The sequence below is a fragment of the Gasterosteus aculeatus genome, chromosome 13 (genome assembly GCF_964276395.1).
Source record: "Gasterosteus aculeatus chromosome 13, fGasAcu3.hap1.1, whole genome shotgun sequence".
NCBI lineage: Eukaryota > Metazoa > Chordata > Actinopteri > Perciformes > Gasterosteidae > Gasterosteus > Gasterosteus aculeatus.
Window position 1 is genome coordinate 16,112,402 of NC_135701.1, and position 16,755 is coordinate 16,129,156.

General features: G+C 43.5%; 1 protein-coding gene across 10 annotated transcripts in view; it reads left to right on the forward strand.

The window, feature by feature from the left end:
• Positions 1-3,862: 3,862 nt before the first annotated feature.
• ncor2 (nuclear receptor corepressor 2) overlaps positions 3,863-16,755 on the forward strand; it is a 65,789-nt gene continuing 52,896 nt past the window's right edge. For 8 of the 10 annotated variants that reach the window (XM_078086957.1, XM_078086965.1, XM_078086961.1 and 5 more), the window contains exons 1-2: positions 3,889-4,141; positions 16,438-16,633. In XM_078086957.1, coding sequence (XP_077943083.1) covers positions 16,529-16,633 — 105 coding nt within the window. In that variant the 5' untranslated portion in view covers positions 3,889-4,141; positions 16,438-16,528. Of the gene's footprint in view, positions 4,186-16,437; positions 16,634-16,755 lie in introns of all 10 variants that reach the window. The other 2 variants (XM_078086958.1, XM_078086960.1) reach the window with 1 other exon arrangement.

Sequence of the window (16,755 nt, forward strand, 5' to 3'; positions counted from 1 at the left end):
AACTGGCCCCGTCCTTGAGGGGAGAGAATAAATAAAAACCTTGTGTGGCTCCTTGAAGTGTTTTAGAAGTTGAACTTGTATCTTAACCACAGGTTGAAATGTAATTTTCCTCTGCCAGAGATGGTGTCTATTATTGGCAGCCAGACTTTCTGCTTGAGAAAAGTAAACGAGCTATTCAGTCACTGGCAAATCCAAGCCGACAGAATACCACTTTGGTTCCTTTCAGCTCTTTCTTCACTATGTCTTTTCACCTGTAAAATGTGTCTGTGTTATCAAGGCTAGTGCTGCCTGTGGATGCTGAGGCACACTGTCAGAGCCCAAATATCACACTGTCAGAGCCCAAATATCACACTGTCAGAGACTAAATATCAACTCACTCGCTATATGTATTCCTGATAAGCCTAACCAATGACAAAATATCTTCTGTGCATATATATATGTATATATACATATATGTTGTAAGATGTATCTAATTTATTTCCTGTACTGAAACCCATATTAGACATAGAAGGCAGTGATTCATGCTCTCCTTACGTAGTTCCTCCATTAGAAAGAGACAGGGATGTTTGTTTTTCTCCTCATTTCACGGTGAGCATCGATGTCACGACAGTCATGGTAGAACATGTCCATACAAGGTCCACTCTCGTTTACTCTGCATGGATCCATGCAACCCAACAGATGCTTGACTGAGCTAATCTCCAGCGATGCTGGACTACTGCCAGTTTCATCAGAGGGGTTGGCTTGAACGTGGGAACAAGTGTGAATATGTCTGTGACGCCCACGGTCGCCCGAGATATAACGAAGAAATTCAGGCGCAACTTGCTCCTTGACAACAGAGAAGACGCAACATCGTCAGATGTCCCATTTCACGCCATGTTGACACACATAGACATATCGATGGATAGATACATGTATTGATTGATTACCACTGCCAGAGATGTACTGTGGTAAAATACGTTACGGTACAAGATGTAAGAAAGACACAGAGCACAATGTCGGAATAGAAAGACACAATGCCGCAACAGTAACATTTACTCTACGTATGATTTTGATAAAGGGAAGGAAACGGGGGAAAAGGAGAGACACATATGTGTGCGTGTGTGTGTGCGTGTGCTGGCGGTCGGCCAGGTGTGGACAGACTCAGGAAGTTAAGCTGGAATTCCAGCAATGCAGGCGGTAGTTAGACTCCTCAGTGAGGTGCTGCCGTCTCTGCTCCGGGCCTACGTCTTTGCTGTGGGGAGGAAGGAGCAGTCCGCTGAAGTCTTGTGGCTGTGAATACCTTTCAACCACCCCCCAACTTCGCATTTGAAGCCGAGAGTTATTTGTGAATGTTACAATGGTTGTAGTGACGCTGTATAAAGGAATCCTCCCTCGCGCACTGCCTCTCCATCCGTCCGCCTCTGATATCTTCAGAGAAAGATCATTTTCCCAGGCTGTTTGTCTCCAGCCCAGTCGGGAGAATAATGAAGACCAGCCAAGATGAATGATGCCCCGGCTAAAAATGTACATCACAGCCAAAGGAAGAACTTGACATGTAATTACACCAGCGTTATAAATAGCAACCTGTGAGAAATAGCATTCCTCGCCGTCGTCACATTAAATCACATTAAAAATGAAACACGTGATTTGGGTTAGAGGTATTTCATGTTCATGATTGTATGTTTCAGTCTAACTGAACACGCCTTGAGCACTGCTCTCGAAGACAATAGAAAACCAAGAGTGAGTGTAATAATGTGTTTCTAATCAGCCGCAGTTTGGGTAGATGGCACCAGCAAATGAATATTTGAATGTGCAATCAAAGAAGTGATTCACAAAGGGGAGTTCCAACAATCTGGTAGACTGTCTATTAACAGGGCTGTTTTGATGAGGATTTTCCCTGCAGCCCTCTCTCTGTTTCCAAAGGATTTTCTGTTGTTCCGTTTCACAGCCTTAATGACTGTCTGCAGCACATCTATCAACCGACAGCCTTTGAAATCTCTGAGGTCTGCCGTGATGGAGTTATTCTCAGCGGTGCCTTTCATGTGGGCTCAAGATCTATTGAAACGATCATCGCTGGTTATTTTGAATAGCTTGTAGAAGAGATACTTCAGCTGTCTTCCCCAAAGTGGGCTCAAAATGTGTTTTTGCAATCATGAAAAGTGCCCCTGGTTCAGGTATCATTCATTTCAGCATCTCAAAATGGTTCATTTGACCATTTGGGCTTTGTCTGATGCTCCATTTAACTCCACAGGGGTTCCGGCTGCAAATGAAACACAGCTGTTGACATCAAAAGTGGCAAGTGAGACACGTTTGTGCTTTATCAGTGAGCTGACAAATTGGGCATTGCGGAGATGGGGGGTAGATTATTCCAACGTGCGGGCAGGGGTCCGGAAAGCCCGGCTGAAATAAACAACTCTCTTTCCTGCTCTGTGACGGCTGGTTGAAGAGATGGTGGTTGCACTGATGGTTAGAGGGGGTCTCCCAAACCGCAGAGCAGAAACAAAAACACCAGGAAGAAAAACAATCCCATCTGACATCATCACAGCGAAGGCTGCCGCCGAAATTTAGGTCAAGGATATAGCGTGCCTGGAGTGTGCCAGATTGCCGAAGCCTGGTCCAACTGAAATAACACAGAATCAAAAGAACCCAACTTAGAAATGGAGGGGAAACTAATTACCTTACCTTGCCAACACAAAGATTACGTAGCAGCAGGTTTCTTTCATTAATGATTGACTTAAATAGTTAAAAACTAATGACTATGACTGGAATGGCTGCAGCGTGGGAGGTGGTGTTAGAAGAGCTGTGAAGCAGACAAAAGATGTTTCAGACCATTTAGCGGGGGCACCGGCTTCGGCAGAGTCATTAACTATGTACACAGAACGGGATGTTGTGAACTTCCAAATACTATCCCTCAATGTTAAGCCGCTGTATTCACAGCTTGCACTTCTCCACGCGCATCAAGCAGCACCGACGTGGACTTCCTGCAGTGTCAACGCTTAAATTGACCCCTCTGAGGTCAGACTGGAGCCTTAAGGGAGAGAGAATACAGAGGGGTTTGTCCTCATAGATGTAGTGTGAGGGAGAGGGGAAAAAATACTGACATTTTAAACTAAGTAGATGTAGTAATATAGTAATATATATGTTTATGTACGTGAATGGATAAATTGATAAATTGATGCTAGTTAGGTTTGTAACTTCTATATATCAAATATGTAATTATTTTGTTGATTGTTATAAATAGGCTAACACCTTGATGGCCATGAAAGAAACATATAGTGGCTGTATGCTTGTAATAAAAATGACAGCCAGTATTGTGAGCTTTTCATTACATCCAATCATATATCAAATATGTAATTTGATATATGACTCGACTAGGTCTCGACTCTTCGCTGTCCTTGCGCCGAAATGGTGGAACGAGCTCTCTGAAGACATCAGGACCGCAGAGAGCCTTCACATCTTCCGCCGCAAACTAAAGACACACCTCTTCAGACTCTACCTCGACTAAAGACTAAGAAATTGTAGCACTTAAATTGTACTTGTAACGTCACTCATCTATAGCAAATTGTAAATTGGCTTATTTGAGGAAATTGCACTTTCTTGTTTCTTGTTCTCCTGAGTTTGTACCCTATGGTTGAATGCACTTATTGTACGTCGCTTTGGATAAAAGCGTCAGCTAAATGACATGTAATGTAATGTAATGTAATATAAATTGCATACAGACACTCACCTAACTCCATAACGTGTGTGTCCAGAAATACATGTCAGATACGCTAAATAACGTTTATAAGAGCGCACGGAAACAAATAGAATAACGTTACTTGTCGTTTTTTTTTTATATTTGGTGTCGACAATCACTCACTTGAACACGACAGCGCTGGTTGACTGTTATGGAGTAAAGAGGAGGGGCGAGAGAGCACGGAGACCTATTGAGAGAGAGAGAGAGCGCGAGAGGCGGTTCAGCCCCGCTGTGGTCTCAGCAGCAGCGGCTCAGAGACTAGTGCTTAGACCACTGTGTCGTGCGGGAATATGCACGGCGGAGCCTTATAACCGCCAGCGGAACAGATTGAAACGAAAATAACTCGTTCGTGTGGATTAAGTCAGGGGACACGGCACGACACATCGAAGCGAATTCGGATCGACGGACAGGGGATTTGAACATTACGTACGTTAACACCGCCGGATGGTATCTCTTGCCCCGACGCTAAGGTTAGCTAACGTTAGCTGCCATTGCTGGTTGTCCGTTGGTTTGGGGGGGTCCGTCTGTTCTGTTGTTGTACGACGGGGTCCGGCTATTCTTTGGAGAAGAAACACACACACATAGCATAACTGACCTTTTCGAGGCGCATACATTACACTGAAGCTGACCAATAAGACATGGTTCGTCGGACATTTTGGAAACGTAGTTCTTCAAAGAACTAACCGGTTCCCCGTACAACATCATAATTCCCAAACGGCTGGTTATCGTTACTTAGTTCATTATTTTATAAATCATGAACACGTGCTACACGGCTAGGCTAAGCTAGCTAAGAGCTAACAGCGCTAGCGAGCTGTCAGAACTGCATAGTTAAAGAGCTAAAGTAAATTGAATTATCCTGTTGAATTAACAACCCTTCACGCACCACGAATGTCTCGTATTAATACATAATGCCGATTGCTCAATAACACAAACCTATATTGTTGCGTCGTGCTAACCGAGTTAGCCTGCTAACTTGGCTATGTATGGGATCGCCCTGCTTGCGTTTGTATACATTGGCTTTAAATGTATTGACCCCCTGCGCTCTGGCGAAAGCTAATCCAACGCTAGCTAGTAACTCATTGCTTTGTTGTCGGTTTGTGGATACGCGGTGCAGTTCAAAGAATCGTAATGTGAGTTTTGCGTGACGCAAAGTGGTTTGATGTCTCGTATTATCAGATGACTTGCTTTTGTGACACTATTGGTTTGCTCGCATGGAACACCGTGATTTCCAAGCGAGTTTATTTCTCATATTTTTTGCCATTAGTTATTTAGGGCGAACGGTTTAAGAATTTCTCATTGTTGTCAAACTTTTAGCTTTACAGTAACACAGTTGGCATTTTTATACACAGCGGTCGAGTCGTGTGGAATGCCGAACTAGTTACGCCATGTGAGGTGATCCTTAGCCTAAACAAACTGCCCTCATGTGTTATGGAAACGAGCGGATGTCTGTTTTGTCAGTTCGTTCAATCTCAACAACACAACACCACCATCACGATTAACACCCACACACATTTTACGTTTTTATCTGCCGGTTAACAGTTTGCGTCGTGTTGTGGTGTTGCATTTAATCTGCTATTGAGAAACTACATAATGTTTATTTAGTAACACATGTAGCCATGTATCAAACAATGTTGGGATCGTGTTTAGATGTTGTGTAGTTTGATTTGCATTTTGTTTGTTTGATGTAACGTATTTATTATGTGGTGGATCTGTACTAGGTTAGGACGTTCTAATAGGTTTGACTTGAAGCTAACACACCTATTTTCACCACGGTTCATATCCAGCCATGCAAATAGTTTTGTGGGAATGTGCTCTGGCTTTGAGGTATGTCCCCTTTAAGCTGCTGTTGCCACCAACCAGTGTGTTTACAGTAAATAGACTTATTTTGGGGTTCAAGGCAGCCATGTCAAAATCGGGGGTGGTAATTACTCCAGAAATGGATTGAAACAGTGTGATGGTCTGCATTCGGATCGGCTTGGTTTTAATGACATATAAACCTACCTACATTCATTGAAAAGGTATCCTAATATATGCTATTTGAACTTTTCCCTTGAAGTTTACAGGTGCTAAAGTTAAAATTCAGAACATCTCTGATATGGGTTGTTATGACATGTACATGTTTCACAACAGCATATATTGATACAATACAAACTACAATAACAATACGTATTGCAAATAGAGCTGCAAATACAATTTGCTCTATGCTACCCGTATAATCCGCCCAAATACTATGCAACGTCTCCCCGGCTATGTAAACAAACCACAAAGAAACTCCGACTACAACACACGCACACCGGGGGAGAGCGGCTTCATTCTCCGCTAGGTAGGCATAGCTAGAGAACCTGTAATGTGTCATTTCACAGAAACATATTCCATTTCATGAAGTTTGCGGAGGTGATCTTTATTTTGGGCATTACGGCCCACTTCTGCTATACGATAAAACCCGAGGGGATGCCATTCACTCATAATGCTTCCTGTTGTTGCTACACAGAGTCTTCCGCCAACTACTATTGGGTTAAAAGGCTTTAGTCAACGACATCAACAACTGCTGCTCCGTTTGTCTTGTCTCAGACCTGTCTCAGAAAACAAAATGACGACGGACCAAATCTCTCGTATTGTGACCATATAAAAAAAATATGCTTGCTCGAGAATCATTTATGGTCCTTTATAAAATGAGGAGGTGTTATTGCATTAAAATAATTATGTATGTGATTTTCTGTCAACAAGTTAGCTTAAGCACTAGTTTTGTGAATAATATATAAATATGGAAACATCTGACTCGAGAATAAGGAAGACAGACTGAGAATATGACTGATCCTTCGGGTCCGTTTAGTGGTGTGACACCGGCTCATTTGTACTATGGACACAACCTTTAACAAAAAATAGGTGTGCGGTGTTCTATTCGGTCATAGTGCCTGAGGACAGTTTAGGCAGCCTAGAGAGAAAAAAGTGTGCCAATAATTCATTAAGGTGTGGCTCATAGTACAATATCAGTTTAGCTGTTTTTTTTATTATAAAGTGTTAAAGTAGCGTGAGGAGATATCTATCACTTATCCGAAGGGGTAATGGGGGCAAAGATAATCCTGTGCTCAGCGTGGTGCCTCCCGGAGAACATTTCAGTGCGAGTTCAGTTTCTGCTTGTGTTATGAAACATAACACGGTTACCAAACAGAAAAGGGAAGAAGAGTCCTTGCTCATCTACTGTGTGTGAGAAAAGAATCCTCACAATGAATCCTTCTGTAACGAAACGCTTTGCATTCACTACAAAGTGCGACGGCTAGCGTGATAAATTAATTGTCTCTTGCCTTCAGTCTGCAACCGTGTTATTTCAACCAACAAGAACTCCCATCTGACTATTAATCCCACAATTGGGACGGAATTTTTAAGAGATATTTTAAAGCATTCTTAAATATAATACAAATTGCCAGTTCAGATCTTTTTCATAAGAACTACTGTTTTCATTGCACAAGACATATTTGTTATTAGTTATTATTAAAACCCGCCATAATGTAGTGAAACTTGTATTGGCACAGCATTGGCGTAGCATCACAACAGTGTCGTGATTGTCCACGGGCGGATACCAGAATCTGGGTACAAAACAGTATGAAATGATCTATATTTTGTCATTTTCAAGGTGTTTGCCACTGAGCTTTCTGACTCCAGGTCATCGGTAGCTATAGTTCTGTTTCTGATGTGTCTCATGTTGGAGTGTTTATTTGTTGCTAGACCTTTTATATTTGAATCCTCCTTAATTATCATTAAGGATATTTGCCTAGTAATTTGCATTAATAATCTGCATCTGGCTTTTCATAGGTGACCTTTAATTTAGGCAAATCCACTCATGGATCTATTCAAATGCAACTGTTCCACCACACTGCTCATTAAACTGGAATTTATGTATCGCACACTGAATTCCCAGCACATGAAACAATGATCACACAGAAATAGCACAACTTCAGAATGCTGCGGGGGACTTTTATAAACCCATCAGTTAACACGCAGAAACCAAAGAGGGAAATATGAGGCAGTCACCATGACACTGCCTCCCAGGTCCATTCCCCCCCCACAATGAGTAGCAGCAGCTGTCCAGCGCTTCCTGCTCACTAGTAGGCTGCACCTGGTAGCGTTCGTATGTTTGGCTAATGTTATGTGGTTGAATACTAATATCGGGCACAGTTTGCTGCAGAGAATGGAATTACATTAGTGTGGTGATGTTATGTTTCTACCCCTCTGAATGTCTTATAACATGCTCTTAAAGCCATCCTTTGCATTTATACTGCTTTAATAGAATTAATCCAAACTTCCGTCTGTTAAATTACTACAGTTTGAATTGCTTACGTTTATAGTTTATCAAAATAACAAAAAAATACTCGTCGGTGACTAACCTTTTGTTCCCGTTGACCATTAATGTTTGTGAACAAGTTTCTCAGTTTGTGGTTTTTGACATCATTGTGGACTGAATCTTTTTCATTGATAACCAGGAGAAAATTGATTAGTGAAGGCAAACGTCACAAGATAAATGTACCACAAATAGTTCATTTCATCCCTTATTGTGTTGTGTAGAAAATACTATTTTTCAAAGGCTTATAAAACATCCCTTTTGATTGCATTATGTTGATTTGTGTCTTATTAGAAATTAATTAAAAGTTGAATTCATATATTCATGAGGCCTTCTATTTTTATTTCCTTTGGAATAAAATGGCGTTTTCATTAAAACCAGTCACCCACATTTAAGCACACTAAAAAAGAGGCGGCAACGGATTAGCAGAGATTAGAAATGGCTCTGTGGTAAGTGATTCACTTAACTCTGTTACGCAACATTGATGACAGCACGTTAGAGGACACAACTCTTGTTTGTGTGTAGGCTACAGCGCTGGATCGGGTTATATTTATCCCTCCGATTAGCATAGCGTTTCTTCTAGGAAAGCGTTACATCATAGTTTTGTTTCTCACGTTGCGGAAAGCCCGTAAACAGGGGAAGCCAAGAGCACACGCCTCAGGTTTGATGATCCTACGGCAGCGAGCCGAGCGACTGGCGGGTATGAAGTAGGCACCGGCCCGATCATCCGCTCATACTCGGAACACCAAAGCACCCAACATGTGACGGGAAAAGCCTGCTAGCGCCATCAGAGACTGAGCAGGAGTACGACGTCAGCAGTGATGTTGCAGCAGTGTGCGTGCGCGTGTGTGTGAGTCTTTTTGTCGTTGAATAAATCCCGTTCCTCGAGAGGACCGTTGAGGAGAGCCAAACAAAGTTTCCAGGTCCTGCTTGTCCACTAGCTGATGCTGACGTTACAGCGCAATAAACCTGTAGGTGCACTTAAGGTTGACATCTCTACTGCTAACTACGATATGTGTATACACATATATAGGAAAACATTGAATTAAATGTAAAAATGTTCCAGTCTGAAAGTAAGGAACATTTTATGACGAAACATGAAATGTTTACGAAGTAATTGATTTCAGAGCTGTTATGGTATTATTAGGTACAAAAAATGATACTTTGTATCTACCTGTATTTAAACTGAATAACTTGAAGTGAATGCATAACGCAAAAAAAGTGGTATTGTTGCATCCCTAGTATGATGGACCTAGTGGTGTGTAATTATAGGTTATGGCGAGCTTGTTGCGGCGAGTTGACGTGACACGTCTGGATTCTTGTGTTGACATGTGCGCGGGTTGCATGACGGTGCAATTTCAAACAAACAAATCCCTTGAATGCATCGTGACATCAAGCTGCTGGTGGGACGTCCTTCAGTCTGCTAATGTAAATTGGGTATTTCCTCACTAAATCTTCCACCGTCCATAATTCAAAATGGTTTGTATCAAATGCAGATGGGATGTTTGTGTAAATACCACCAGCATTCACTGCCATCGGTGTGTGGCCCTCATGCACAGCCTGTACACACATACTGGTGAACCCTCTCGTGCATAAATAGAGGCCCTGAGTCTAGCGTCACAAGGGGAAAACAGGCACTCGGGTTGCATGCTGCCATGCAGGAGAACATCTCAGAGCTTTTGAATTATTAAGTAGCACTGATGGGGAAAGTAGGTCAGCCCAGTAGGCTCCTCGCTTTTACTTCCTGCTCCTCTGCACGGAGAGGTGAATGTCAGGTGGGCTTTAAGAACCGAGCCGGCAGGGAATAGTGAGGCATTTGTGAGCGGAGACCTTGTGCATCTGAGAGATGCTGTCGCACGGGTGTTTGCTGCTCTGCCATTCAAGAGGTCTGTAGTGGTCATTTTGGCCACCACTACTTAACATATAACCCGTCTCAGTGACAATGTTTGACTGGTTCTTTATTTCTATTTTCGCTTTTGTGGTTTAATCAATCAAACCACTGGAAGAGCTTTCTGGCACTGTGACTAAATGGATATTTCTAGAACACCCTATAAAAAAAATACACCAAACCTTTCTAATGTGTTACTGAATGTGTTGCTGAATAGTAGCCATAAAATAACTACTGCGTGCGTAAGTGTTGAATTGCCATAAACACTAAAATTGTACAGCAGCTTCTAAATTCAATCTGCAATAACAATGTAGTACTGCTTTTTAAAGAGCCAGAAGCAAACTTAGTTAACAGCCCAAAAGCCTTTGGGTCTCCTTGGTTTCCAACGCGGGAGAACCCCAAATGGACCATTCGTCGGTCAAAATCTGGTTTTGAGTTTTCGGCAGTCAAGAGCAGGTTCTGTGTGACGTGCAGTCAGTAAAGCCCTCGGTTCTACACTGGCCCACGGGGAGGGGGAGAGGGTGATGGTGGGGGAGGGGGGAGACCCTTATGCAATTGTACAGTGTTGCGGGAACAGGCAGGAAATCCAATTGCCGCTTTGCTGTCCAGCCGGAGCACAGCTGGACGATCACATCTGGAGCTACAGGCCAGCGCTCCTGTCTCCTCCCATTGCTCACACACACACACACACACACACACACACACACACACACACACACACACACACACACACACACACACTTTAACAGTGTTAGGACAATAATAATGGTATCATAGAAATGTGCCAGTATCAGTTGATTACTCATGGGAGGATTATTTTTGTTTTGGGGTGAAGCGTTAAACAATACTTCCCTTTAGAGTTGCCTGTGTGTGTGTGTGTGTGTCAAATTTCTTTAATGTGATACCTGCAATTAAAGAAATGGCGTTAATGTCGTCCACCCGGGGACACTACAGTGCAGAGCAGCCGCATAAAACTCCTTCAAGGGCTTAGAGTTCCAGTTTCATATTTTTCTGTCCACTTTTAAACACGTTTTAAGACCGACTCATCTGTGATAATCTGGTACGAGCCCCTTTTGGTGATCAAAATTCATCGACTGGTATTGATCGGTGCTACTTAAGCAAGGCAACGTTGTAAAAACACGCCGGTGGTCCTGCTTTGCTTTAAAATATTGATGTCGATCTACTTTAATTAGTTCAATTGTATATTTGTGCAATAAAGATTCAGTGATTTTTATCCGCCAATATAGGACATTTGGTATTCCTGGTTTTCAAGTCCTTGATCTCTGACCGTGTTCATTGTTGTCATGATGTGTTCAATGTAATCTTGTGAAGTGTTAGTGAGAAACTTCAATATAGTTGTTTAATAGATGCATTCGCAACACCATAAACGGATATTAAAGAGAGGACTGCCAATTTTATTTCCTTATTTGAATCTTGCGTTTTTATGGAGGAAAAAAAATACACAATTTACTGTAACAAAGTAAAAGACCTCAGCGGTGGAAATAATTCCGTAGAAGAAAAGAATCTGCATTTTGGCGACTGCATTTTAATATTACATGCGTTGTTCGGTCGTGGCTCCGTGCAGCAGGTGCTTCTTGGCCGATCTCGTTAACCGGATTGGAAGTGTGACAGCGAGGTGATTGCATCACCTCTCTCACACAAATTACAGCCGTCTCAAAGTTGTCGGCCGGTGTTTACGCTGGGTGTCTCTGGTCGGCCGTGTGTGGTGGCCGCTGATGTGCTGCCTGGAAGTCGAGCAGAGGTAAAGCGTCGTGTTATGAGCTGTAGATTAAGCTGCTGCCTTTTGTAGCCTCTCTGTCACCAAACATTTGATTTCACTTCACTCATCCTCCAGCTTGCCTGGTTCCCCACTGATGGTTGGACGACTGTATAGTTTGGATTCCTGAGATTTGTTCCCACTATTTTCTAAAGCTAGATAATGTTTTTTTAAACAAAACTCTTTGTTTATCCCGTCTGATAGTTGAGTTGAACTCAACTTACAGGAAAACATCTTCCATTATGGCTGCTGCCCTTAATTTATCACATTTGATGTTCCCCTTTTTAAATGTCAAACTGAGGGATTTACATTTTTCTTGCTTGTGTGCAACTGTAATATTTAACCAGATTGGAAATCAGTCGTTTTTCTTATTTATGGCTCTGCAACTTCCCCCCCTTTACGTTGCTTGGTTTTAAATGTCCTGTTTTCTCTCTCGCTGTGCTGTTGACTGCGCGTGTTATGAGAGAAATAGACCATCGAAAGTACACATTAAAATGTAACCTCATATTGCACAGAAAGAGATCTGAAAAATCCGACTGAGAAAGAGAAATGCAAATCAGTAACAGGCCTCTGAAGGTACCCAGGCCAGACACAGCCGTGCGTATAGAGAACGGCACGCATAATTCTGTTAACACAAACAATGGGGGAGGTCGGAGAAGGCCTGAGTGTTGAAGCTGTATGTTCTTCACAAACACTGCTTGTCACACAGATTAACCTCGTTTCTTAATCCTGACCTTAAAATAACCTCCCGGGACCCCAATAGTGAAGCTGCAGTGTATTAATTGCTTTTTGTTTAGGCCGGTTGCCGGTTGCTCACCCGCCACCTTTCTGCAGAAGAGTGTTGAAGCCGACGTAGAAGTTGGTGATGGCTGCTGCTGTAGACGCTTGCTGCCTTAATGAACGTTGAAGGAAAATACTACCACTTGCTCTAGATAGACATGTTTTGTCGGGTCTTTTTCACAATATGCTCGGGTGCCAATACCAATACTTTTCACTTTAACACGTAAACTGGAGAACCTGTGCTAAATCTCCCAGAAAGCGATCCATGCAGGAATGAGCAGGACGGTGTACGATTTTTCCCTACTTCCTCCAAACACGCCATATGTACACCTACCTGCTACTGGAGTGGCAGTAAATGGTGGATTTACATTTTTTTTTTTAAGCTCGCGGCATGATTAATGTATTTTTAGCCCGGCAGATGCGATCAACCCCTCAGCAAGACATGTGATGTCAAAGTTTGGTCCCTGGAAAACCCTGAGAATTGAGCATTATCACTGTTAAAATGTTATTTTGATGATTGTGGGCATAGATCCGCGCTGAGGGTGAGTGAGGGTAAGCGAGCGAGAGCCTCGGTGTCCAGGGTTTTTTGGTAATGAGGCTCCGGGGAGATAAATCCTCATGAGACCTGACAGGGTGCCACATTCCTGGGCTGAGAGTCCTTGCACCCCCTCCCTCTACCCGAAACCGCTTTAGAGGCTTCTGATGGTGTTCCCAGACCGAGCCTCATGCCCACTACACTTCACTCATCTGCCTTTTCAAAACATTTCCATTCATCTGATGGAAGCCATCATCTCTCCTGGCTGTCCTAATGCTTGCAGAAGCCCTCGCTGGAACACCCAATTGAGTTTTTTCGGCCTGAAACTAGCAGCATAACATTTTATGGGCACCAGAGGAAATTCTCGCGTCCAAGTGGCCCCGCGGTTCTATCCAAGCCATCGAGGCTCTTATAAAAATAATTTGTAACCAGCTGTGGACCTTCGTGTACTACTGCTTTTAGAATCTCCACATAGAGATTTGATTTAACTTGATTAACTGTTTATGTCACTGCTTGAATCCGGCATCCCGCTCGCCTGTGTGCTCCGTGCTAGTATTTCCACAGCTATTCCTAAAATGGAGAAGGGGGGGGGGCGTGGGTGTGTTAGAGGATGAAATATTGGCTCGCACGGCTGAAGGCTGAGGCCCAGTCGGCTCCGTTTAAGAGGCGAAAGCAAAAGAGAAGGGAGAAGAAAAGCACGGTGGAGCGAGGCAGCGAGGTGACTGGGTTCGTTGGCAGCGAGCCACCGGCTGGCCTCTGGGTGTCTGCAGCAGCGCTGTTGCGTGTGTTTAGGCTCTCGTCTGGAGAGTTTACGTCAAAGCTCCCTCATTGTTTTGGCCCTCTCATCTCGATTCAGGCCTTTTTTTGGTTCTCGGCGGCTCATGTGACTTGCCTTTAGACTTGTTTTTTTGTTCCTCTCAGGGGAATCGCTCTCTGACTGGACGGTCATCAAAGAGAAGCTTCCAAGGAGGACGGCTTATCTCACCCTCCCTTTGTCTCGCTGGCCTCTCTTTCTGCCTCCCTTTTTTTTTTTTTTTTGTTTGCCGAGCACATTTGCATGCAACGTCGATTCATGAATTTCCCACATCTAGTGTTGTCGCTCGCCATGCGGTCCGGCTGATCCGCGGTTTTGACCACATGACACGTGGACAAAGTGTAGTGTGAGAATTTCAGTACCGTTTTGCTCTGAGCCGGCGTTTACAGAGCGCCTCTGTCCCTTAAAGCCACGTTCAGCTTCTCGCAGCGGAGCCCTTAGCGCAATCAAGTGACCCTTTGTGTTTGTGACAGTGTGGCAGGAAGGAAGGGTAGATAGTGCCCCCCTTTGTGCCACAATAGGGAGTCCGACAAGGGGGACTGGTACGCTAGTACACCACTGCAAGTCATGTTGGGCCAACCGCGTAGACACCTTGCACTATGTTATAATAAGTCCCTGTTTACTTGTAGTTGTGGAGGTCGTTACTCTCTCTTATTGGACCAAGCATTATTTCTTTTTTAAAATTTGTTTAATTTGGGTGTGGTTTGTATTTTCCTGCTAATAGCAATGTTCCCTTTTGTCGGCCATTACTTATGAACAAGGTGCAAGTGACGCCATTTATTGTAAAAGTGACAGCTCACCCCAAAACCGTAGTTAACTGTAGTGCTGTCTATTTATCTCCACATGAGCCGCTATAAGACTCAATTTAAAAACAGATCTAGTTTAAAAATGGCACTAAAAGTAAGAAAATATATGTAAGCTTCCCATTTTTAAACCTCTTTGTGGTGGGAGATAATACTTTTACTACATAATGACAGTGAACTCGGTAGTTGTGCAGTTACTAGTGGACTATTTGGTCGTTGGTCCAAACTGTCACCAAATCCTACCAACGTGGCTTTGCTAAAGCATCACACCTGTTGTGTTCATATTTAAAACCGCACACATTATAACTGGGCCAAGATCTCCTATCATGATAGAACCGTATACGTTTACTGGTGATCCAATGAGTAAATGCTCTATATGAGATAATCAAATAGAAATGTCTAATTCTGTGTACTCCTTTTTTGTTTTTGTTTTACGGTGATCTTTAGTGTGTGAAATTAGCAGAAAGTGTTTGCTTATCAATATAGATGGTATAATCCTGTGTTCAAGTACGGCATGACTTGAAAGACGTTAAATTATCATATTGAATTATCTGGTTTCTTTTACTAATTCTCCCACCGGTGTCTTCTTACAAAAACAAACCCTTCATCTTTGTTCTACAACCCAAGCATTTAAAAAATATACTTCCCCGGAGCGTGGCAGGCGATGCTGACCTTTTTAACAGCAGTGTAATTAAATCCTAGTTAAGACTAAGCATCTCAAGCGGGTGTTTCTTTTGGATTGTGTGTCATCATCCAAACAATGAAGCCCCCCCCTCTTTTAATGGCAGGGGAAACACAGATAACACAATCAATACACATAAGGACCTCTCATCGTATCCAACTCATTGCTGAAATAAATAACATTGATGTTTTAAGATACAAATTAAATATGTAACCAATTTCCTCAACCATCTGTGTTCTGGTTATTAACAATTTACAAACTATTCTGCATTCGCTCTCAATATAAATTCAATTGATGCATGTGTTTCTTTGGGGGTGCGATTGTCACAGTGGTTGTGGCCCTTTCAGTGTAAATTGCAGTTCTGCTGTTTGGTCAAGGTTCAGTCCAGTTCCCTGTTGAAAGCCTGTATCTTTGCCTCCCTTCCTCTCGTATGGTTCACGCATGAGTGGAAGTGGGGTGGGGGTCATTAGTCTGAGGCTGTGTGGCAGGAGTCCTAAAGTTGTTTCTTGGCAAGAGTCACAGGGACAAATGCCACCTACTACTACTGCTAATGTCTGAGAACGCTGCTTTAACCAGCTTATCAGGTGCTCGACACGTGTCATAAATCCCTGTGAATTTACTTGGATAGAAATGGTAAACTGTTTACCAAGTGACTCTTGCATGCATTGGCGTACTCAAGCTACTAGTGGCAGACTGCGGCTGCAGTGCCTGACTCTCGAGGCCCACGTCTCTGTCTGTCATTGAGTTATTTATGTTGCCTGTAAAGACCCATTAAACCTTTGGTTGATGACCTGTCTGTGTCCTCTGTGTGAGGAGCACAGCGGACCATTCAGTAAGCGGCAATGGAGGGGTTCAGTCTAGCAGGTGTAGGGACTCGCACTCCTTTACCAGGAGCGATGGACTAGGGAGGTGACGACATTCTGATATCCGCCGCAGACTGAGCGGCACACTTTCATCTCCAGCTACTCTGGAGGTGCCCGCCAGAAAACACAAGTTTTTCCAAGAAATGCACACGAAGTTGCAAGTGCACCAAAGCATCCCAGGCAATTTCCCAGGGGATGCTCCTCTACCAGATCCTGTCTCATGTGTTTTTTCTATCTGCAGGGTGCTGCCTCAGCCAAACAACCAATAATGCACGGCGCCTGCTCTGCAGCCACACCCACTTCCTGCCTGTAGAGGAAGCGGCTGTGCCAGCATGTCCTCTCACCCTCAGTCTGTGCAGCCGGGCCGGAGGACTGTGGACACACGGCACCTGCCAAACCCCGCGGGTCTACCACTGCAGCTGCAACGGGCACATGCGGTAAGGCCCCGCCCCTCCCCCTCACACAGATACCACATATAGTGCCTCCATGTTTTTGCCTCCTTTTTCTCAAGGTAGACCTTGTGTGCTTGTTACTGGAGCTGTAGCTCTTGCTGTGCCTG